Here is a 25,360-nt window from a genome sequence, read left to right on the forward strand (position 1 = left end):
TAGGTACCCAAAATGTGCACAAAGGAAAAATGAGTAGAAATTTTTGTGACAGCCAAAAAAAAAACTATATATGCTAAATAAGACATCACGTGAGAGCGAGGTGGGGTGACAATGTGAACTCTCTGACCTTGCAAACCACCTCCTTATATTGGTTTCGTTGTTATAAAGATCGCACAGGTTATCGAAATAAATTTGAATTAAGTCCCAGGCTCTCAAGGTATGCTTTTAAAAAGCAGCCCATACACTTGGGAGTTATTCATGGATGTCTACATACGATAGGCATGCTCATGTAGCATGGCAAATCCTTACAACCTTTGCAAATGTGGTCAGCAAAACCACTCACAATAATTCCACCCTTTAGTATAAAACACCCGTCATTGACGGCCCTGTGCGTCCAATCAATTTTGACAGCCCAGCAAGAAATCCCATTAATCACAGCCAGACCTCCAAGTAGAAAAGAATTGAACGTATATTGTTGTATATATTTATACATAAAATTGAGACCTGGCGTACTCATTTGGGGCACTTGTTTACCAAATTTGTGGGCTTTAAGACCCAACATGTGATGTCCATATATCTGGACCCTATGTATTTAAGAGTTTATGTTATTTATTTTATTTTCTATATTTTTCTTCTTCTTTTTTTTTTAAATTGGTAAAAAATAGTCACTTGTCTTATAAGGTTAAGGGGTAGAACGGTGTTCCCCTTAAACACCTCTGAAAGCAGAATAGGCGCACATCAGCCACCTTTTTTGGCCGGGAGCCTAAAAGGGTAGTCTGCATTCCACTGCAGCCAGTCACGGCAATACAAAAAGACACGGCATTGTATGAAAAAAATAAAAAAAAAATAAAAAAAATACTGCCTCAAAGGAACTTTAATCCCCTGGAGCACGCCTTTGCACAATTAAATGCCCGCTAAATTGCAATATCCATGCAAGAGGTGGTATTGCAATTAGGCTTGGATTCTTTACTTAATTCGAATCAAATGAAATACCTTGGCCAATGACTGCCGAAATACAGGTTGCAAAAGGTAAATGTGCAGCCCCGAGCTCCCGTTTTTTCTACCTGTTTACATCTCAGACGGCACAGGTAAGTGTAAGCCATCTAAAGGTTCTTCTTTGCTCCAGCCTGCCTCTGTGACCGTGATCTTGGCTGGCCACACCGGCAAGGGACATCCCGGGTCACCTAAACCCAAACCCGGCATTCCTCCGTGTTCGCGCACATGCACATGCACACGCACGCGACTCCTGTCAGGCTCCCGGGGAACAAACAAACCATTTGTACATCAACGCATCATCGACAGTCCACACACACACCAAAAAAAATGCAACTTTTGTGCATTTTCATTGTCTTCGCTCTATTTGTGCCTGGAGGTTTGGGAAATGGGAAATAAATAAAAAAAAGACTGACAACGCGCACCGATAGCTGAAAGGCAAAGGTGTCGTACTTACGATTTGAGGTGGTTCTGTACCGCTGTGGCCATTTTGGTGTAGTATGATAGAATGCAACGCTGCAGCGCCCGGTATTGTACATGTAATGTAGCAGCTATTTCAATTTCATTCATTCTCTGGGGCTGCGGCTGGAACGGGCAGCCAATGGGAGACGGGAGCGCATGCGACAGCAGAGGGGAAGTGTAGTTTTTTACGCATGTCAACATGAAACATGTCCAGGAGCAATGCACTACAAGTACCAGCGTGGGTAGCGAGATCGTGGATGCCACGGTCCCGCCTTGGATCCGAAAGGGCAAAGCCACCCATCCGCATCCGAACCGCTGAACACACACACACGCACACACACACACATACATACACACACACACATACATACACACACACACACATACATACACACACACACACACACACATACACACATGCACACACACATGCACACACACATGCACACACATACACACACATGCACGTACACACACGCACACACACACACACATACACACACAGACAGACACACACACACACACACACGCACACACACACACATACACACACAGACGGACACACACACATACACACACATACACACACACAGACGGACACACACACATACACACACACACATACACACACACACACAGACGGACACACACATACACACACACACATACACACACATACATACACACACACATACACACACACACATACACACACACACATACACACACATACACACACACACACACACAGACGGACACACACACACATACACACACACATACACACACACATACACACACACATACACACACACACAGACGGACACACACACACATACACACATACACACACACATACACACACATACACACACGCACACACACACACTTTCTAATATGCAGGTGTGGCGAACAAGTTAGACACAAAGAGCAAAAAAATTGAACTCTCAGCATCTAAAAGCCACACCATGCAGTGACCTGTCAAAACATACAAACACAAAATAAATTCTCATCTCTCTCATCTCATTTTCTGAACCACTTTATCCTCACTAGGGTCGCGGGGGGTGCTGGAGCCTATGCCATCTGACTTCGGGCCAGAGGCGGGGGACACCCTGAGTCGGTAGGCAGCCGAGCGGTACAGAAAATGTAAGGATTAAGTTATTTATGTCCTTAGAGAAGGTTTTTCGTTATACATTAAGAAATTGGTATTACCACTCTGGGCATGCGTTCATACACAAATACATTGGATTTCTTTCATTTAATTACAGAGTTTGATTTCCTCTTGAATACAGTGCATAGGACATAAACATTCCGAATCTTAAAATGTGCCACCCAAGCCACTAACGGACATGATATTGTATACTGAAATATGTTAGATGCACATGACCATGCAGTTTATATAATCACACCAAACTAATCAGTCTGCTTGATTAACGAATAGTAAATAAGGACGACATTCTCATGCTCGAATGGTCATTATCAACGAGAGTAAATTGTACCCAGAGGACCTGAAAAGGGAAATATAATGACAACACAGTCCATGCGTACAAAATGAAAAGTACAATATGTGCAGAAAGATGTGTTCCACCAGTCTATGGAAAAAAATACTTTTCAGTTGATTGCTGAAGGAGAAGCATTAAGACAGCAATGCACATCAGATCAATAATCTCTTTCAGAAAGGTGGTGACATCCGAGGAGACGTTTAAGTCTGGGAGGATAAAGAGTCCATTGAGTAGACATCGCCCCTACAGTCTTTTGCATCCTCTTCCTGAAACTCTTCAGACTCATTCAACATCGCTACCATTAACAAGATTTTAGATCATTTGGATTATTTTTTCTTTTTTAGACCAACTTGAAACTATGTCAGAAAAATACCTTCTGAGCAACATGCAGTCATATGTCAGCATGAGAGGAACAGGTCAATGTGTACACAACTTAAAATATTGTACTATATTCATTTTCAGCACTACTTGAAGGGCCACGGGGTGCTGAAGCCGATCCCTGATGACTTCAGGCGAAAGGCCGAATGCAACTTAGACTGGTCGCCAGTCAGTCAGAGGGCACACGTAGAGACAGACAACCATTCACACTCACAATCACCACCACTGGGTACCATAACTATAGTCTTATTTATTTTGACTACATTCTCCATCGCTGATTATAGGTATCATATTAAGATGGCTTTCTTGAAATTTCCAGGGTTTTTAAATTATGAGCTTGAATAGAATTTTAGCGAGAATTTTTGAAAACTAAATCTTGTTTCACAGTTTCACAAACATATACAAACAAACACTTTAAAGCTGGGGTGTCGGCTTGGTTCGCGGGCCGCTTTGACGTCAACTCGATTTCATGTGGGCCAGACCATTTTAGATATAATATTTAGATTTTTTTTATATAAATGGATTAAAAGAACTGGATTAAAAGCACTGAATATTCAGTTTTTTTATAGATCTAAAAAATTTTTTATTTTAGCTTTTTTTAATAATTTTTCAGATTTTACAAAATGATTTTTGAACTAAAAACAGAAAAAATGATTAAAAATTTACAATTATTGATTTAAAAGGGGGAAAACCAGGAAATGTAATATACATCTATACTCTTCATTTTAATTTGATCCTAAAACTGAAAGTCGGCACTCATGATTTACTTTCCCAGGCCACACAAAATGATGTGGTGGGCCAGATTTGGCCCCCAGGCCGCCACTTTGACACTGTGCTTTAAAGGAAGATATTTTTGGAAAGGTCCTAACTCAGTATATTGTTTTATTTTCAACCCTTTCATTCACAAACTGTGTTTTTTATCTTTTATTTTTTCACTATCATAGGACACCCATTTTACTCAGCAAAGTCAGTCCAGTTGATCCTTGTCAATGCCATGCAATCAGGTATATCCCATGAGTATAAAATCTAGATTGAGGTCATAACAAGAGTACATTTATGTTTTTATAATTAATTATGAATTCATTAGACAGCCAGGTGGGTGAGTGGTTAGTGCATCAGCTTCACAGTTCTGGTGTCCTGGGTTCAATCCCAGGTAGGTCCGCCTTTATGGATTTGAATGTTCTCCCTGGGCTTGTGTGGGTTTTCTCTGCGTACTATGGTTTCCTCCGACATTTTAAAAACATACATGGTAGGCTGGCTGGTTGCACACTCTAAATTACCACTAGGTATGAGTGTGAGCGTATATGTTCGTTCTTTTCCTCCTGCCCTGCAATTTTCTGGCCACCCATTCGTGGTGTCCCCTGCTTCATGCCTGAAGTAAGCTGGGATAGGCTCTAGCACCCCACATGACCCTTGTGAGGATAAGGGGTTTCGAAAAATGAATGAATGAATAAATTCATAATTTTAGTTTTTTAAATTAACATTGTACTCGTTTATAAAGATGTGCATTGTGATATAACATTTTATTTAAAACACAATAACAATTGATAATAACAAAATCATATGATAATAACTGGTGACATTAAAATAAAATCAACAAAAAACAGAATCTCTTGCCCTATAAAGGGTTCAAAGGCTTTCAGTCTCACCTATTGCTGTTCAAATGTTTCATCCACACATATTTTTCATTTTGTTATATGAAAAACAATTTGCATAATTTGACGGATTTTATTTTAGATCACTGAAAAAAATAATCAATATTTAATCCACTGAAATATGTTACCTCACTTGGAAATCGTTAGGCTATTATTACATTATCATTGCAACATGTAATTAAACTAACGTGTTTCATTTAATCGAAGGATGCTTTATTGTTGTCATTAAACATTTTAGCCACGAGGTGGTACCCACGGAGCAAAAAAGTATAGCAGTCGTTCTACGTCATTGGTTAAATCCACATTGTCTCCTCCCCTTTCTGCTTTGCGTCCACGCGCTGTTGTTTTGATTGACACCAGTAGTCGAGCTTCAACTTTTGTTTTCGCCCGGGTCGTCGAGAACATGCATGGAACTCACTGAAGAACGATGTTTGAAGTACTAACGACAGAACCAGAGGAAATGACACCGTGTCCACTAAAAGCAGAACAGCGTCCTGATGGTGTACGAAGCTTCCTGTTGGTGGATGACCAGGAAAACCTGCAGGTGAACTTAGCTAACAATTAGCTGCTAAGCTAAGAAGCGAACGCCAAAACAACTCCGAACGATTTGGCTAAATATATTTGACAAAAGATGGTTTCCGAGTTAACATTACCGTTCGGTGGCAGTCACTCCGTCAATCGTAATTGTACTCTAAATGTGTCTGTGACAGTTCGTGGGAAGTAAAACAACGATTTTGTTATGAAAATGGCAACTATGGTCAGCCAGCCTTTGAAAACCTCTCGGTTCATGCCATTCTCTTTTTATTGAGGAACATGGTTGCGTGATTCAAAACACCGCGATTGCTTTTAACGTGGGGTTTCCATGATGTGGAGTTTGAGGGAAGGAATAAGTAAGAATAAAGATCCGTTCTAGCCGAACAACAACTTTTTTTTCTCAGCATCGCGATTAATATAACCTGGCAGATGTTCTCAAAGTGGAAGAATAAATGTGTGAATAACACTCAAAATGGCAGCATTGGAATGTTTGGAGAAATGTTGTGTTGTAGGTGCGCCCAAACCAATCAAGGCTGCTAATATGTCAGTAATTCAGCTTTTATTTCCTCGTAATGACATCAAGATCTGATAATATTCAATACATGTTGCATCACTTATTAGAAAAAACACTACCTTTGGAGAGCCAGGCTTAAAACAAGTACACTGAATTTAAAGTGTATACTGTTTTTTGTCTGGAAATTGACTTTGTGGTGTTGCCAGTGTGTTAAGGTAGTTATCCTGCTGCATTTGTTTTCGTAAAATCTTTATTATATCATCATCTTATTTCCCAATAAATATTGAGTAGATAGTAGTAAATTGATAATAGCAAATCAACCAACAGTTAAAAAAATGATTATACTCACGGGTTGATATTTTAAGAAGGAAGAACAGTTAAAAAAATGATTATACTCACGGGTTGATACTTTAAGAAGGAAGTGTATGTGATTGTGCTGTTTGAATCGTATGTTGCATTGAAAAAAAGCAAAAATGTCCTCTCCAAGTCTGCAATGTCGTTTCCTTTTGTTTTCCTCTAGGTCAACAATGAGGCGGATTTTGTCGAGAAACTCAACTGTTCAGATGTGGGAGGTGTCAAAGTTCTGTCTATCTTTGGAAACACAGGGGATGGCAAGTCACACACCCTGAACCACATTCTATTCAATGGTGAGAGTGTGTTTTTTACCTCCAAGTCCTCCAGCTCCTGTACGGTGGGCGTATGGGCTGCTTATGATCCCTCCCTCAGTTTGGTCGCCCTGGATACCGAGGGCTTGTTAGGGGCAGCTGCCAATCAAAACCAGAGAATGAGGCTTCTGCTTAAGGTAAAAGTAATCCATTGCCTAATGCTTTTAGCTTGAAATGTTACCTTTGTAGGTCAAAATTCACTGACACGATTTTAAATTGCTGAGATACAGACACCTGATACAACATTAGTATAATGTGAACACTTTAACAAGAGCCATTTCAAAAATGTTGACTTAACAAGTATGATATAAATACTTATAACACTTTACCCTGTAAAAGTCAATTTATTAGTATTGGACCACAGTGCAATGCAGTGCCATTGTGGACCTCAACAAAACACTCATCACTCACCAGGCCATTAGTATGTGTATTGCATTTGATCAAGTGGCCCACAATATTGTTTTTTTGTCAATGTAAGTTGACCTAACCTGAGAAACACGACCTTGAGAAAATAATATCAGATACATCATGGGGTACATAGTTTATTATTAGCCATCTGATGTGTCATAGGCGTCTGTTTACATTGCAGCTAATAATCCTCAAAATGTCTGTCGTTGACACAATGACCGAATTTCAGTTTATTTACAGTTATATACCATAGAGCAGGGGTGTCAGACTCGGGTTGGTTCGCGGGCCGCGTTAACGTCAACTCGATTGCATGTGAGCCGGACCATTTTAGATATAATATTTAGATTTTTTTAATAAATGGATTAAAATCCCTATATTCAGTTTTTTATAGATCCAAAACAATGTTTATTTTAGCTTTTTTTAAATATATTTTTAGATGTCACAAAATGATTTTTGAACTAAAAACACAGAAAAAATTGATTAAAAAATTACAATTATTGATTTAAAAGGGGGAAAATCAGGAAATTTAATATACATCTATACTCTTCATTTTAATTTGATCCCAAAACAGAAAGTAGGCACTCATGATTTACTTTCAAGGGCCACACAAAATGATGCGACGGGCCAGATTTGGCCCCCGGGCCGCCACTTTGACACATGTGCCGTAGAGCCTTTTCTTGTCATTTGGCTTCCATAACAATTGTTTATTAGAGTAGGTCCACTCACCCTATCTCCACTCTTTCAGGTGTTGGCTGTGTCAGATATCGTGATCTACCGAACGCGAGCCGAGCGTCTGCACAACGACATGTTCCAGTTTCTTAGCAGTGCATCGGGGGCCTATTTGAAACACTTTACACCTGAACTGAGAGCCCTGTCAAGTCGTTGCGGTCTGGACGTACCCCTCTCATGTCTTGGTCCTTCGGTCATCGTCTTTCAAGAGACGACTCACACGCAGTTGCTGGGCCATGGTGAACAATTACACACAATTCATTTTGTTTGCACCATTCAGCCACACGAGAAATGCAAAATTGATAAAGTAGTAATTTCATAATGCAGTTTATTCCACAAACAACTGTTATTCAACGCTGAGTATTATCTGCCAAGGAAATATAAACCAAATGTTGGTTAAAAATAGACAAAAATGCCAATTTTTATTTAAATTACACAGAACTAGCTTTTCCTAATGTTTAACATCCTTCTCCATTAACCACAATATAACATACTCAGTAACTAATATAAATGGAATACACCACATAGCAACTATTGATTGGTTTGGTTCGGACATTAACGTTATATATGGTAAAGGCCCTGTTTTACACATTTTTATTCATGTGTGAGCCATTCCAATGAAACCTGACAATTGGGTAAAACCTGGATAAGGTTGAGTTTAACATTGGCACTTATTCACCCTACGCCACTATGAATAATAAGAAAAGTCCAAGTGGGACTATGTTAGCGTAATTGTAGTGACACTAGATGTTCTCCTGTGTGTTTAAGATTCCAAGGTGCCTGGCCATGCTGACATGCAGTTGCAGAAGAGGTTTCATGACCTGGGCTTAGCAACTGATGCCTTCAGCTCTGTACAGTACAATGGCACCCAAACCATCACACCTCCAACTGATTACAGTGGACTTCTGGAGGCTCTTAGACAGCAAGTGCAAAACACTCACACGCGTTCGCCGCGCCACCCAGGCATAGTGTTTCACGCTTTTGAGGTAAGCACTCCATATTGGTGTAGTAATGCACATTCAAAAGACAGAAATGACTTTAAATTACCAGTGTATTATGATTTTTCCCTCCATTATCAACATTCTGTTTTTCATTGTGTGTACTCAGGCTCTCAGTGAACGATTTTGTGGGGACCTTTGTGATGACAAGCTGAATCTGTACACCTTCTTCCCAGACGAGTACTTCACCTGCTCAGCTGTCTGCCTCAGTTGCAAGTACGTTAGTCAAAATTTTTGGGACTGGCAAGCAAACAATTCCAGACCCTATATCCCGCACAACAACTAAACAGATTGATTAGTCAAAGAACTGATCTAGTAATTAGTTTAGATTAGATTAGGTTAGATTAGATTATAACTTTATTTCATCCCGTATTTGGGAAATTTCTTGGTTGCATTAGCAAGACACACAAGACATTGTAGACCTAGGTCAGAAATTGGATTTTATTTCTTGTTGTTATTTTAAAAAAATAATAATTGGTTGATGATGGAGGAGGAGACATCTGTTGTAAACTCAGAAACAGAACAGCAACTTTTCTGATCTTACAACTGGCTTTGCCATGCAAAAATCTCGATTTAACCATTGAAAACTGTTTTAGAACAATTTCCCCAAAACATTTTTTTAAATGTCTATTGATATGTTAGGGCCATTAAATGAATAATTAAATTGCTTATCTTACGTAGTCACAGTTAATAACTAATAACTGCGATTGGCTGGCCACCAATTCAGTATGTCCCCCACCTGGTGTCAATACTAGGATGGGATGGGCTCTGGCAACCTCCGCAACCATTGTGAGAATAAGCGGCACGGAAAATGAATGAATGAACTAATAACTGTATAACTAGGTTTTTTGAAAAAAAGAATCATAGTAAAGGAGCATTATGGAGGTGCCAGTATAGGGCTTACTTTGATGTAAAATAAAAAGTAAAGTTTGACTTTTTAAAATATTTTTTTTATTTTTATTATTATTTTTAATTTATTTCAGGTGGAAGATTAATTTAATTTATTCTTCATTTTTTATTTATTTTATAGATAAATATATATATTGGCTGAGATAGGTTCCAGCAGCCCTGTGCCCTTTGTGTTGATAAGTAGTGTGGAAAAATGAATGAATCAATGAATATAAAAAATAAATGAAATGTAACATGGCTTTTGACTATTTGGAATTTATGTATGTTATTTTCAGTCTGATTGGCAGAGCAAGCTCGTTATAAAACTGTTAATTTTGTAACTAAAATAAATAAATAGATAAAAGAAACAAGCTGCAATAGGTTCCTTTAGGTATCAAGCCACAACGTCTGATAAACTACAAGTTCAAGGTCACAAACCATGTTATCTAATCCATGATTGGTCAGGAATCTTGTGGTATAACGGGGATTATATCCCTACATTCAGCAGTAAAGGTGTAGGGCATTTCATTTGTGCTTCACTAGTCAGGTATTCATGCCCCGTGGAGCATAGTGGCATTTGTTGCCTGTGTAGTACTGGTTTCATATTGTTTTTGCACTATTTTTAAAGGTATAAAAATGTCAGCATCAGTCTGTGAGGCTTATGTAAGAAGGATTGTTTTTTTTCTTTCAAAAAAGTTTCTTCTCAGGGCAAAAAATCAGTAGCTCTTTGGAGCTTAAGTCTAACAGGGAATACAGATATTGTGCTATTTGTTGGGGAGAACACTGAAGAGCAGTGAGCTGAATGCATGAAATTGTTTTTTTTCTTCATATTTTTCGTCTTTGACTTGTAGAACTGAACTGATGTTGTGCTTTGACTTTACCAGGCGAAGCTGAATATGTCCTTGAGTTTTGCTTTTGTTTTTGCACTGATGTAGATAAACCATGTTAATTAGGCCCACACCTGTGTTGAAAGCTTTCATTTTTTTCGGTTGGTTTAACTTGTTTACAAAGTATTTTTTTTGGTAAGGGTGAGAGTTAGTTACTCTTTCACCATTTATAATTGGCTGTGTGGGAGATACTCTATGTGCCGACTTTCCCACCGTGATAATTTGGTAAGACAGAACATCTTATCTCATTTTCTGAACCGCTTTAGCCTCATTAGGGTTGCGGGGGGTGCTGGAGCCTATCCCAGCTGACTCCGGGCCAGAGGCAGGGGACACCCTGAATCGGTGGCCAGCCAATCGCAGGGCACAAGGAGACAAACAACCATGCACACTCACACCCTAGGTGCAATTTTGAGTGTCCAATCAGTCTACCATGCATGTTTTTTTTGGAATGTGGGAGGAAACTGGAGTACCCGGAGGAAACCCACGCAGGCCCTGGGAAAACAGGCAAACTCCACACAGATGGACATGACCTGGATTTGACCCCAGAGCTGTGAAGTTGACACGCTAACCACTCGCGCCACCGCACTATTTTTCCTTCTCCAAATCAAATCATGGACTTTTATGTGAAATGCAAGATTTGGGAGGGGGGTAAGTACACCACTGGTTCTTTGTGAAATGCAAGATTTGGTTTAAAAACTCTTTAAACCCTTTTATGTGGGGCTTTAAACCTTTTTTATGTTTACTTACTATCTGTCTGTGCAGCCCTTTGTTATCTTTTTTGATGATTTTTGGAGGGACGATAAATTTTACTTGTCTTGACATTGCACTGGCCTGACTAACATAATTTGAGTAGAGAACTCAAACTTTCCATGTTGGTCTGAACGATGTTGTGTTTTGTGTGCCCTACAGTATTCGCTGCAAGAATGGAATGAACCACTTGCGAGACAGGGTTCCCCACAAGGCAGATGGACTATGCCAATATGCACACCAGTACAACAACAAAGTCCTTATCTGTAAGGTATGATAAGCTCCTGAAATCAATATGCATATTAAACCATTTTAAAAATGAATTGAATAGGATCTTGTTAAGATTTGAACTGGTTCCCTGCGCCATATAAACAGAGGTGCTACGAAGGAGGCAGAGAGGTGACAGTCATGCCTAAAACTTCAGCGTCGTCTGACAACCCGTGGTTTGGCCTTGCCAAGTTCGCCTGGTCAGGGTAGGTTCCTGTTTTGATTTCCCCCCCTTCAACTCCCTTTCTTTTGATGGTCCGCTTTCTTCTCAGATACGTGTTAGAGTGTGCCAGCTGTGGCGTTATTTATCGCAGCAGACAGTACTGGGTAGGGAACCAGGACCCAGAGAGCAGTGTGGTGCGTTCGGAGGTCAAACACGTTTGGGAGGGGGTAAGTACACCATTGGTTCTTTGTGAAATGCAAGATTTGGTTTTAAAACTCTTTAAACCCTCTTTAAACCTTTATAGGAGGAAACTGGTACAATAATCTCCTGTTTTTCATGGAGGTCTGTTCAAAAAACTCTTTTGAAAAATGAAACATGACAAATAGCCACCGGATGGTGCTGCGGTTCTTTTCCCTGAATTTGGTGCGGATTATTTGGGTGTGATTGGATTGGATAACTTTATTCATCCCATATTCGGGAAATTTCATTGTGACAGTAGCAAGAAAAGGCATAGTTATAAGTTAGACAGTACAGTCGCAAAGGCTGCACAACAACAAAGCAAAAGCAAAAAGTACAAAACAAATCAAAGTAAATGGAAACAAAAACTGGAACCACACACAGGAAGTCTTCCACAAGATGGGGAACTTCTGCAGACTGTGACCAAGGTAGAGAATATGCAGAGTCACTCTTCCAAGCTTATCCGCACAGTTCCTCAGTAGTCTGGAGCTGAAGACAACAGTAGCAGAGTAGGGCACCTCGACTCCGTTGCTGGTAAGCGCCGACAGCTCTTCCATCTTATCCCACGATGGAATGGTTGGTCAGAAGCGTTGCCTCTTCTCCCGGCACTTTTGTCCAGCTCCGAATCCCCGGCAGCACCGAGGTGTTGCTCCTTCCGCTGCGTATTATAACAGCTAGTCCCATGTGTGTGACAGCGTAAGCATGGCGGCTGAATGGTTCCAAAAAAGAAGTAGCCAAAAGAAGCCAGGCTAACAGAACAAGGAAAGTTGTAAAAACATTAAAGGAAAAAGTATAAAGTAAAAAGTAAAGTAAAAAGTAAAGTAAAAAGGAATGTATTAAGAAATATTAAAATGTAATTAAAACAAAGATAGAAGGGCTGTAAATCACGAAAAACATAAGAGTGTACACAGCTACTTCCACTGGCTCCCGCGTGAACGGCGCCATCTTGGAAAGAGATTGCCACTCGGAATGTTGTTGCGAGTGCAAATGGTTGTCTCTCTCTACCAATGACTTGCGACCAGTCTTGGTTGTACTCGCTCTTTTGCTGGAAGTAAGATGTGATAGGCTTCAGCACCCAGTGACCGTCACAAGGATGAGGGGTGTTGAAATTGAATGAATAAAATTACCACTAATGGATACCCCCTCAAAATACATTTTCTTACACCACACCCTTTCCACACAAACCTAACACATTTCATTTTAAAGTTGCTGTAGTGACCACTAGTAAATATAAGTTTATGTGATGTCTAACATATAGCTGAAGATGTAAGAAGGAAACTCGGTCCCTCTGTACTCAATGTAGAACATTGTACTCATCAGTTTATTTACCGTTATTGATGGCTGAATACGTCCAATATTCAATATGTTAATTGGGAAATCTACTAATGAAGTATTTTGTGAATTCTATAAACTTGTTTTCTTTCATGCTGTTGCTTCCAGTCAGACACCTTCCTCGGCAACCACCAGAATGCTGCTCAGAGAGTTCTGGATGGGATGAACTACGTGATCCAGTCAATGTCCGAGTACAGCACTGGCCCCACCAAGGCTGTCACGGCTTGGCTCACGGACCAGGTGGCGCCGCCATACTGGAGACCTAACACAGAGATTACGGTAAGTGACACACATTAGGACAATAATGGGAAGTACTGGGTTAAAAAAAAGTAAATCATGGTATTTTTCCAAAATTCAACGGATGCAAGATATATTGATTAAAAGTTGGACTAAGAAAAAGTAATGCAACTTGCAATAAATATAACTTCAAGTTGAAGCCTTGGTTCGTTATACAATATTCAAGAGGATTTAAACCATAAAAAATGGAGGTGGGCATTAATTGAATAGATAATTTGTGTAAAAATATGCTTTGAAGTATGTTAACTTTCAAATAAACATGAAAAACGAAGAGAACTGACACAAGGCCTGCTTACAAAATCAAAAATGTTTGCAACTTGGGTTAGTTAAAAGTATTATACCATACTTTATATCAGAGCTTGATTGTTTTCCTTCACCACCAGCCTCTAGTGAGTCCATTTGTGATCAGAAGGGTCCAGCAGTGAAGCAGTCTGAATGTTGGGTAATCAAATACATCGTTATGAAAGTGTATTAGAAATTCATATAACAAAAAAATGATTGGTATTTTGTGTGAACGGGTATTCCTTGGCTTCTGCAAGCATGAACCAATCTTGAAATCAAATGGCAATTTGTCTTTGATTGAGACGAGGATATTGTATGTGCTATAACAGTTCTGTACGTCATAAGTCATCCATATGAAATTGATATTGATTGAACTGGATACAAAATTAAATGCCTCTAGGATTTAATACGCAATGTAATTTGACAATTTCATACAACGCAGGATGGCTCTTATGATTAAATGCAAAGAAAAATGATGCATTGGTGCATTTAAATCCTGTGTTCTCAAATTATATTATTTGCATTGTTTGTACTTGTTAGTCATTCTGTCAGTCTATTTCACAACCTACATTTTGAATTTAATTTTTCATCAAATTCATTGTCCTCCTACTTTCTTGCTGAATTAAAAATTTAAGACAATTTTGTGCAACACCGCATCCTCGACAATCTACTCTACTCTAATCTTTAAAATCATATACAACACGTTTCTTAACTGATCTTAACCAAAGTATGCTGTTAACTTTGTAAGAAAATAAATACCCTATTAAATCTAATAATAGTTGCTTAAAATGTATTCATTCATTATCCTATTATATTTTGTAAGAAAACTATAATGTTTCATTCGGCAACATCAGTTAGGGTTTTAGCAGTGGTGTGCCGTCAGGACCTTCAAGGCCTTCTCTGCTGGCCTAAGAAATATCTGAATCATATATTATATTTTGTCCATCAATACTTGTGAAATAATTCCAAATTGTCTGTCAGCTTCCTTTCATTGCTTTCCCGCTGGTTGCACTGCCTCCAGATGTGTGTTTTCATATTGAAGCATTTAACCAATCACATTTCAGCCATTATTTGTTGCCAGGGTCAGAAATCTGCCTCAAGGCCTTCACAATCAGTTCTGCAGGCTCTGCTGCATTAAACAAGCGTCGATAAGACTGTTGCTTTAACCAATCAGAATTCGATTTTGTGACACCAAGGCTTTCTCGCAGGCGTAGGGATACGTCATTGCCTTCTCGCAGGCGTATATATTTGTAGTCAAGACTTTCCAATAATGACAAAGTTAAGTATATATGTTTTGACGAAAGTTTGGCGACACTCTTTTTCCTTGTCGACGATAATGTCAAATATTTATTCATCTTATTAGCCGTGCTTCATAACTGAGCAAAGAATACCCCGAGATTTGGTACAAACGTAAAGCTGGCATGCAAAATGACTTGAATGGCTGGACATCGTAAGGCTGTTTCTTTAAAAAAAAGTGGTCTATGTAAAGTAAAGCTTTTATTTGTTTAAAAAATAAATACTATGTATATATAGTCAGGCTTTTTTCTTTAAAAATGACCATGTATATTAAGGGTTTTTATTAAAAAATGACCACGTATAGTAAGGCTTTTTTATTTAAAAAAACCGACCATGTACAGTAAAGCGTTTTTCTTAAAAGACGACATAGTATTGTAAGGCTTTTTTCTTAAAAAACAACATAGTATAGGCTTTTTTCTTTAAAGACGACATAGTATAGTAAGGCTTATTATCTTTAAAAACGACACAGTATAGTAAGGCTTTTTTGTCTTTAAAAACAACATAGTATAGTAAGGCTTTTTATTTACAAAAATGACCATGTATAGTAAGGCTTTTTTGTTTAAAAAAGACCATGTATAGTAAGGCTTTTTTTCCTAAAAAAAACGACATAGTATAGTATGGCTTTTTTCCCCTAAAAAAACGACATAGTATAGCGTGGCTTTTTTTCTTGAAAAACGACATAGTAGAGGAAGGCTTTTCCCCTAAAAAACGACATAGTATAGTATGGCTTTCCCCCCTAAAAAACGACATAGTATAGTATGGCTTTTTTTCTTAAAAAACGACATAGTATAGTAAGGCTTTTTTTCTTAAAAAACGACATAGTATAGTATGGCTTTTCCCCCCTAAAAAACGACATAGTATAGCATGGCTTTTTTTCTTGAAAAACGACATAGTAGAGGAAGGCTTTTTTTCTTGAAAAACGACATAGTAGAGGAAGGCTTTTTCCCTAAAAAACGACATAGTATAGTATGGCTTTCACCCCTAAAAAACGACATAGTATAGTATGGCTTTTTTCCTTTAAAAAAACGACATAGTATAGTAAGGCTTTTTTTCTTAAAAAACGACATAGTATAGCATGGCTTTTTTTCTTGAAAAACGACATAGTAGAGGAAGCCTTTTTTTCTTAAAAAACGTTATTGTATAGTAAGGCTTCTTTTCTTAAAAAACGACATAGTATAGTAAGGCTTTTTTTCTTTAAAAAATGACATAGCAAGTAAGGCTAAGAGAGTCGGAGAATAAATCTGACTTCTGATTCTTCACCTTCTAGTTGTTGCTGTGGTCCACTGGCGAAATCATTGGGTCAGAACATGAGGCGGGAATCAGGAGTGAGTTCAATGCCACTCGTTGCAATTCTCAAATTGTTTATTGAGGTATGAAAAGGATAAATACAACTTCCAACTTTACTGTGGTGCAGTGGCAAAGACAATGGGTCAGAATTTCAGGTGGACTAAAGTTCAAATCAGAAGTGAGTTTGATTCCACTCTTTGCAATTCTCAAATTGTTTATTGAGGTAATGAAAAGGATAAATATAACTTCCAATCACATCATTTCAGAAGACACTGTGGTCCAGTGGCAAGAACAATTGGTTGAAATTGAAGTTGGACACAAGTTCAAATCTGGAGTGAGTTCAAGTCCACTCTTTGCAAATCTCAAATTGTTTATTGACGTGATGAAAATGATAAATATAACTTCCAATCACCTCATTTCAGAAGTCACTGTGGTCCAGTGGCAAAGACAATGGGTCAGACAGACCTCAAGTTAGTGGATTTGACCGCCATGTGGGAGATGGGGTTCGAATCCCGCTGTCGTTTGACTAATCACTACACTAGTAGTTCAGTAAATGGGTAATCCTTTTTTCATTCAAATAAAGACTTAGTCATTTTTTTCAGCAAAACAATATTTCCGGTCAGCCTTCGGCTGACCGGAAGACAGTTGGGAGGGGGGATCCCTGGTGGTGTTCGACAGTCGGCCTTCGGCCGACTGCCGACACCATACAGTCGTTGACTGGCGACACCGGGACGTGAACCCTCGACACCCAAGTCGCAGGCAGGTGACCTACCCACTACACCACGAGGCGGCCCGCCTATACATGATTGGAAGTTATATTTATCATTTTCATTACCAAATAAACAATTTGAGAATTGCAAAGAGTGGAATTGAACTCACTCCTGATTTGAACTTGAGTCCACCTGAAATTCTGACCCATTGTCTTTGCCACTGGACCACAGTGACTTCTGAAATGATGTGATTGGAAGTTATATCTATCCTTTTCATTACCTCAATAAACAATTTGAGAATTGCAAAGAGTGGAATTGAACTCACTCCTGATTTGAACTTGAGTCCACCTGAAATTCTGACCCATTGTCTTTGCCACTGGACCACAGTGACTTCTGAAATGAAGTGATTGGAAGTTATATTTATCCTTTTCATTACCTCAATAAACAATTTGAGAATTGCAAAGAGTGGAATTGAACTCACTCCTGATTTGAACTTGAGTCCACCTGAAATTCTGACCCATTGTCTTTGCCACTGGACCACAGTGACTTCTGAAATGATGTGATTGGAAGTTATATCTATCCTTTTCATTACCTCAATAAACAATTTGAGAATTGCAAAGAGTGGAATTGAACTCATTCCTGATTTGAACTTGAGTCCACCTGAAGTTCTGACCCATTGTCTTTGCCACTGGACCACAGTGACTTCTGAAATGATGTGATTGGAAGTTATATCTATCCTTTTCATTACCTCAATAAACAATTTGAGAATTGCAAAGAGTTGAATTGAACTCACTCCTGATTTGAACTTGAGTCCACCTGAAATTCTGACCCATTGTCTTTGCCACTGGACCACAGTGACTTCTGAAATGAAGTGATTGGAAGTTATATCTATCCTTTTCATTACCTCAATAAACAATTTGAGAATTGCAAAGAGTGGAATTGAACTCATTCCTGATTTGAACTTGAGTCCACCTGAAGTTCTGACCCATTGTCTTTGCCACTGGACCACAGTGACTTCTGAAATGAAGTGATTGGAAGTTATATTTATCCTTTTCATTACCTCAATAAACAATTTGTGAATTGGAAAGAGTGGAATTGAACTCACTCCTGATTCCCACCTCAAGTTCTGAACCAATATTTTTGCCACTGGACCACAGCAATAACTAGGAGAAGAATCAGAAGTCAGATTTATTCTCCGACTTTCTTAGCCTTACTATACTATGTCGATTTTTTTAAAGAAAAAAGCCTTACTATATACAGACGCTCCCCTACTTACGAACATTCAACTTACGAACAACGGTACATACGAACATGTCTGCAAATTGCATTTAAGTCCAAAAATGTTCGCAAGTCCAATTTTGTATTTCGTGCCTTTTTCGGAGTAGTACTTCTTTCCGCCGCTAATACCGACGCCTGGCGCTGTGAGCGCTCAGCTCACCCAGCATCTACCTTCTTCTTCGTTGCAATGCGAAAGTGCGTGAATGTATCTTTTTTATAGATCTAAAACAATGTTTATTTTAGCTTTTTTTATATATATTTTTTATATTTTACAAAATGATTCTTGAACTAAAAACACAGAAAAAATTGATTAAAAAATTGCAATTATTGATTTAAAAGGGGGAAAATCAGGAAATTTAATATACATCTATACTCTTCATTTTAATTTGATCCTAAAACAGAAAGTCGGCACTGATGATTTACTTTCCCGGGCCACACAAAATGATGCGGCGGGCCAGATTTGGCCCCCAGGCTGCCACTTGGACACATGGGTTAAACTGTCTGTGCTGGATCAGTTGAAACAAAAACCTGCAGCCACTCCTGCCCATTGTGGACATCCTGCTGCCGTGATAATTTAAAGTGTTGATGTTTGCCGTTCTGGTTGCGTTTGATAGGCTTGTCATGGCTGTCACAAACCGTTTGAGGAGGGGGAACGTAAGCACCACTGTCGATCGTGCGGCGAGGGATTCTGCCACCTGTGTTCCTCCCATCGCATGCCAGTTCCCGAGAGAGGCTGGGGAAGTAGCCCCGTCAGGGTCTGTTTGGCCTGCTATCGTCAGGGTGGACCACTAGAAACCAACAATCATGGTGAGACTTCAACATGTTTTCACACTGCTTCTTTTGAATCGGGTAGCGACGTCCTCCACCCGCAATGTTTTGGCTTTATGACTCACGTCCCTCGTCCACCGTTTATTTCTCACCATCAGTGTATCTGCTTAGCTAGTGCAGTGACAAACAATATGTTTATATTAGAATATTACAAGATTCAAATCGTAATATGACAAGATAAAAATAGTAATATTACATGATTCAAATCGTAATATGACAAGATAAAAATAGTAATATTACACGATTCAAATCGTAATATTACAAGATTCTAATCGCAATATTACAAGATTCAAATCGTAATATTACAGGATTCAAATCATAATATTACAACATTCAAGTCATTTTGTTGCTTATTTTTAATCCAACGTCAACCGTAAGTTCTTTGGTTTCATGAGCCTCAACTTTTCGTTACCTCTTCGTAATATTAAGAGTTTGAAGTTAATATTACGAGAAAAAAGTCATACAATTACGAGAATAAAATCGGTACATTACTTATTTTTAAATCATGTGAACTGGAAGTTGTTCAGAGTCCATGGACTTCAACTTTTGGCGTCGTGAGGTCGGTGTGAAAATGGCGATTGATATTGAAATCCTTTTTCTGTGTCTTTGATTTCTGTTGATAAAACTTTGATTGAGTCACAAGCTGCATTTAGGGACCACATTAGAAACAGCACTCCACACATCATCATTGCAACCTGAAAAATAGAGGCACCCGATTAGCTACAATACTTTTTAAAATCAAGTATTTCAACAGTCAAATATGTCGGCTTTGGTCCCCAAGATAGGAATGGAAGTCGATCGTAACTCGTGGACTGGACTCCTTGTAAATGAAAGGCAGTGTTGGAACCATTTCTTTCTGATCGTCTTTGCAATTATTAGTTATATTTTTGTTGGAAGAATAATTTCTCTTGGCCGGCCACTGATTCAGTGTGTCCTCTGCCTGGTGCCCATAGTTACCTGGGATAGGCTCCAGCTCCCCCTCAGGACCAATGTTCCCTCTAATTTTTCACATGTCTGGGCATACAGACAACCTCCCTGGGCACACAGAGGACCAGTGTGAGCAACATCATATATGCTTGCTATGGGCACACACCAGTATCACATGCATGTCTACTACCCATTAATGATCTAGTCATAACAAAATTTAATGATTAATATCTATGAATAAAACATCTTAATAAATGGCACGAGAATATGCACTAATCTAACTTAAATTTGACCGTCTTTTTCACATCTGTCCTTCTCACTTCTCATTCTCTTTCAAATTACTTTTCTGCTAAATGTGTCACTTGAGATAGTAAAGGTTCCATTTATATGCAATATGTTTCCATTGGAAAACTCGCTTACAACTTCAGGTTCACTGCATGTTTTGCACAAGAGATCTCTCTCACACAATTTCACCGCTTGTTCTTCTATTTGCACGACATTACATTTTAAAAGAACTGCATTTAGCTATATGCTAACCTGCAAAACAAAGGCCTCTACGCATAACGTGTAACTAACGCAACCAAACAATGTCGCTAACATTTACTCATGCCGCGGATGTAAACACACGTGAGTGACATCAACCGCATCATATCATTGGCTGGACACAGTGTTAATCAGTTTTATCCGTAATTACCATTTCTTGTCGTTTGTCAGGCTTCCACACTCTGAGTTGCATTGCAAAATGGCACAGAAAAATTGTAATGTGTTTTTTTTTACAATTCAGGTTGGATTTTATTTTTTGCGCTGCATTTGTTTGCTGTGCACGGAGAACTCGAGAGTAGTGCGCAACTTAGAGGGAACATTGCCCGTGACCCTTGTGAGGATAAGCGGTTCAGAAAATGAATTATTTCACCACCCTACTTTGTAACTTTATCCGTGACCGGACATTTTGTCGACGGACACTATGTTGACGGACACTTCGTCGACGGACACTTCGTCGACGGACACTTCGTCGACGGACACTTCGTCGCCAGACACTTCGCCTAATCTTAACCACTAACCTTAACCACTATTAAAGAAGACAAAGGAAATTCACATATTCTTTATTAAAGAAAATTAAACAGCAAAAACTCGCTCGACAACACAAACACATTAACATTTGGGCGTGTGCGTACTAAATGGGCTCGTCTCTAATCACACGCTCCATTTTTAAAATAAAAGGCTTATTGCCTTTTATTTTAAAAATGGAGCGCTCAACGTAGGAACCGTTTCGTGCGTAGTGTGTGTAGAGACGAGCCCATTTAGTACGAACACGCCCAAATGTTAATGTGTTTGTGTTGTCGAGCGAGTTTTCCCTGTTTTATTTTCTTTAATAAAGAATATGTGAATTTCCTTTGTCTTCTTTAATAGTGGTTAAGGTTAGGCGAACTGTCTGGCGACGAAGTGTCCGGCGACGAATTGTCCGTCGACAAATTGTCGACGAATTGTCCGGTCGACGAAGCGTCCGTTAGACGAACCGTCCGGGGACGAATCGTCCGGGGACGAATCGTCCGGGGACGAAGTGTCCGTCGACGAAATGTCCGGGTACCGTGCTACAGTGTTACATTTATTCCTTATGTACAGTGTCTTTGTTTCATTTTAAATGTTAGGGAAAGTGTGAGAATGCATCAATTTATTGTTATGTGTTGTGTTTCCTCTTAGTGTACAAAGCAGAGCCTCGCGGTCTTATTGCTCGCAGGGTGGCTGAAGTGGCTCAGTCCACTTTGGACATTGTCAGCACTGCAGTGGACTATCCGCTTTGTGAGTTTCTTCAAGTCAAATAACAATTATATTTGAAAGAATTCTGCATATTGTACACAATTCATATGGGTTCCCTGGTTCATGGTTTTACCTAAATCAGAATCCTGAATTACATATGCTATTCATTTGAACAATAACATAACAGCATGGCTGTTCATTTTCAAAATACTTTCCACATAAGATACGTTATTAATTAATAAAATGTTGGTTTTCATTATGTATTTTTTAGGCTTTGTGAAGGACGTGGCTCGACCAGACTACTGGGTGCCAGACCAGGACATCAGCCAGTGCCATCAGTGCTCCAAAGTCTTTACTCCAGTCATGTCTAAGCATCACTGCAGAGCTTGTGGTCAAGGCGTGTGCGGCGCCTGCTCCACTCACATGAAGTCCGTACCCTCAAGAGGGTGGGACCACCCAGTGCGAGTGTGTGACAAATGTAGCGCCAGCCCCGATATTCTCTAAGTGCGACTCTTGAGTCTCGAATCAAAGTAAATGACAAAATATTTGTCAAAAGAAGGCTAGATATCAGCTGCCGGACCAAGATCCATTTAAAAAAAAAAATCTTCTGCCTTCACCGACTGATTTTGCTTCATGTAATAGCAAAAAATGATCAGAGCTCAGCAGTCTTCACTAGAGGTTGTCGCTTCGAAAATATGACCACCGCAGCACGAGAGCCCCGCGCCAAGCGACTTGTGGAGGAAATAGGGAGTATGTAAATGGACCAGCGGTAATGTTTTTCCAAACCAGGAAGTTACTTCAAATACCTTTACATTTTATATTGTGAGTCTCCAAATTATTGGAGGGGATCAATGCCAGTTTGTATTCCTGACGTGAGCATCCTTGAAGGTTAATTTAATGGATGGAGTTAAAAAAATAATTTAAAAAAATAGGCGCCTCTATAATACTCAATAAGAAATAACATATTATGGGGACTCGGCCTTTCACCAGAAATGTGTGTAGTATTGCATTCCACTTTGTTTAAATAAATTGCCCTCCAAATATTGGCCCCTGCTTTTACACTAACAATAGTGTTCTTTCAGTCTCTCTAGTTCTCATAACTGAATGATTCTTCAGGCATTAGTCACGTTATCTTCAGGGAAGTAATTTCCTGTCGTGTATCAGATGTGGGGGGCTGCTTACTGTAGCAGCAGCTGATCGTATTTGCTGGATTGTACGCGCGATACCCAGGATGTACACATGGCGGCGACAAAGGGATAAAAAAAAATACATCCAGATGAGTCGCTTGTGCAGGATGGCCTGCTAAATTTACTGTGGTGAGAAAAGGTGTTTTCCAACTTCCTGAATCCCTATCTTTTTTTAAAATAACATTTTTGTCACAGTTAAATGTTCACCGGGTCAAAGAAAAGGAAAGTAAAATTAGTAGGTAGTATATAACAGTAATACTAAAGAAACAAAGGGGTGTAATCATTACATTAAGACCACTATGAGGCTTTTCACCAATAACAAACACTTGTGCCTTAATGTGCACTCTTATTCCAAGAATAATTATAATTTTACTTTTAATTTTAATTATTTGGACATCAATCAATTTTCTGCTGCTTTACAAATCCTAAAAAGTAATGACTATGAAATTGTCGAATTTAAGACATCAGTTCGGCAGGCCCTGCAGCATAAAATAAGCGTCGATAAAACTTGCTTTAACCAATCAGATTTCGAGTTGGCGACACTAAGGCCTTCTCGCGGGCGTAGGGATACGTCATCGCTTTCACAAACTATGATTGGCTAGTGATAGAGCGGACTAGCCAGAGCTAACAAACTATCCGTAACGAGCTGCACAAGTAAATATATTATTGTGTTGATTTAATAGTGGAGAAGAAATGGATTTGGTTGCAGATTTAAATACACGTTATGAAAACAATTTTTTTTTGGGGTCTAATTTTATATGCATGACAAAGGTCAGAGTTCAAATAGCCGCCGCCATTATCAAAATGGCGGATGAGCCAGCAGCCAGTTCGGGAGTGGACTGCAGAGCAGCTCAGAAGTGACGATTTACCGAAGAAAGACCTGATAAAGCTCTCTCTCAAGACAATGCAGAGCATTCGGTACGTTGTCGTTTGGGGCTTTCGAAGCCCCAGTTCTCATTTTAGAGTGTTTTTTGACGGGAGCATGCGTCGATCGCGTGAATGGAACCGAAAAATGTTTGCAAACAAATTGGCTACATTGCGTTACCTATAACTATGTTTCAAAAGAAATCATTGCATTGTGTGTTTCAGTTCCTCGACGAGCACAGACTTCTGGGAAACATCAAGAATGTGGCCAAAACGGCCAAAAAGGAGCAGCTTGTCAGCAGAGTCATTTTCTAAATAGTTTCTATTTTCTCTATCCATGTAATAATTAAATGTCAGCGCTCAGTATTCAATGCTTTGCTCACACTCATACCTAGGGGCAATTTAGTGTCCAATCAGACCTACCATGCATGTCTTTGGAATGTGGGAGGAAACCGGCACACCCGGAGAAAACCCACTGTTTTTCAAAACAATACTTGCATGCTCATATTATTGCATATTGCGCACACACAATGAAACCGGGGAACCCTCCTGCTGAAGGGCGACTGTACTTTCCCCCCCTTGTACCCCAGTAGGGCGGCATTGTGTTTTCAGCTGCTATTATTGCTTCAAACACTGTAATTGATATGTATGGAAGTAATTTTTGCCGACAGCAGCATTTCCATGATGTTATGAATGAGTTTTTGCTGTGTAACCATGCCAACTGAAGCTCTTCTACCTTCAATATTGGCAACATTAAGTAGTATATTCCGCAAACCGGTGTTATAGTGAATTTCCTGTTCATCTGCAGCATGGCACATTTTACTGTCAACTTGTGCTGTTGCTCATTTTATTATTTCACATCATTCTTGCAGTGTCTGAATTCTGTTCTGAATTCCCAGGTAACAAGTGTACCTTGTTTCTTAGCTTGTCCAACATGAAATTAATTCATTAGCACTTTTAAAGAATGCTGTCACTGTTCATTGTGCTATTTGAAACATTATCAATGTTGTAATTTGGTCAAATACATTTAGAAAATATGGAAATAGAACTGTGTGGTATAAAACCTAAAGCCAAATGCCATAGCCATGGTTGAAATGTAAATTGTTGTGCTCCTAATTCTTACAATTGCAGTTATGAATACCTATAACAAAAACAAACACTGCAGTGGTAATTTGAAGAGGTTCACTACACTTTCTACTTGGACTCATCTGCATCAATGTGCACTGACTCAGTCGTTAGATGAGAGGACAATAAAAGTGTAAACTTGCTGCTACTGCAGTTTTAAGA

At 39.1% G+C, this 25,360-nt stretch overlaps 2 protein-coding genes across 4 annotated transcripts in view; one reads left to right on the top strand and one right to left on the bottom strand.

The window, feature by feature from the left end:
• Positions 1–1,694, bottom strand: part of dpf1 (double PHD fingers 1) — a 36,241-nt gene extending 34,547 nt beyond the window's left edge. Inside the window, exon 1 of the mRNA XM_077611393.1 lies at positions 1,451–1,694. Coding sequence (XP_077467519.1) covers positions 1,451–1,656 — 206 coding nt within the window. The 5' untranslated portion in view covers positions 1,657–1,694. The remainder of the gene's footprint in view (positions 1–1,450) is intronic.
• Positions 1,695–5,320: 3,626 nt separating this feature from the next.
• LOC144083320 (zinc finger FYVE domain-containing protein 1) lies at positions 5,321–25,341 on the top strand. Of its 3 annotated transcripts, XR_013303522.1 has the most exons (13): positions 5,321–5,534; positions 6,559–6,840; positions 7,857–8,079; positions 8,609–8,826; positions 8,948–9,054; positions 11,523–11,631; positions 11,736–11,833; positions 11,900–12,017; positions 13,468–13,638; positions 19,124–19,316; positions 21,966–22,064; positions 22,294–24,127; positions 24,299–25,341. XR_013303522.1 is itself a non-coding variant. In XM_077611060.1 (12 exons), exons 1-12 carry the CDS (start codon positions 5,418–5,420, stop codon positions 22,524–22,526), a joined length of 1,968 nt encoding a protein of 655 aa, XP_077467186.1. In that variant the 5' UTR covers positions 5,321–5,417; the 3' UTR covers positions 22,527–25,341. The 3 variants fall into 3 exon arrangements, 1 of the variants encoding a protein (XP_077467186.1); XM_077611060.1 differs by having other exon boundaries at positions 22,294–25,341; XR_013303523.1 differs by lacking the exon at positions 5,321–5,534 and having other exon boundaries at positions 6,557–6,685.
• The last annotated feature ends 19 nt before the right edge of the window (positions 25,342–25,360 follow it).

Source organism: Stigmatopora argus, chromosome 10 (genome assembly GCF_051989625.1).
Source record: "Stigmatopora argus isolate UIUO_Sarg chromosome 10, RoL_Sarg_1.0, whole genome shotgun sequence".
NCBI lineage: Eukaryota > Metazoa > Chordata > Actinopteri > Syngnathiformes > Syngnathidae > Stigmatopora > Stigmatopora argus.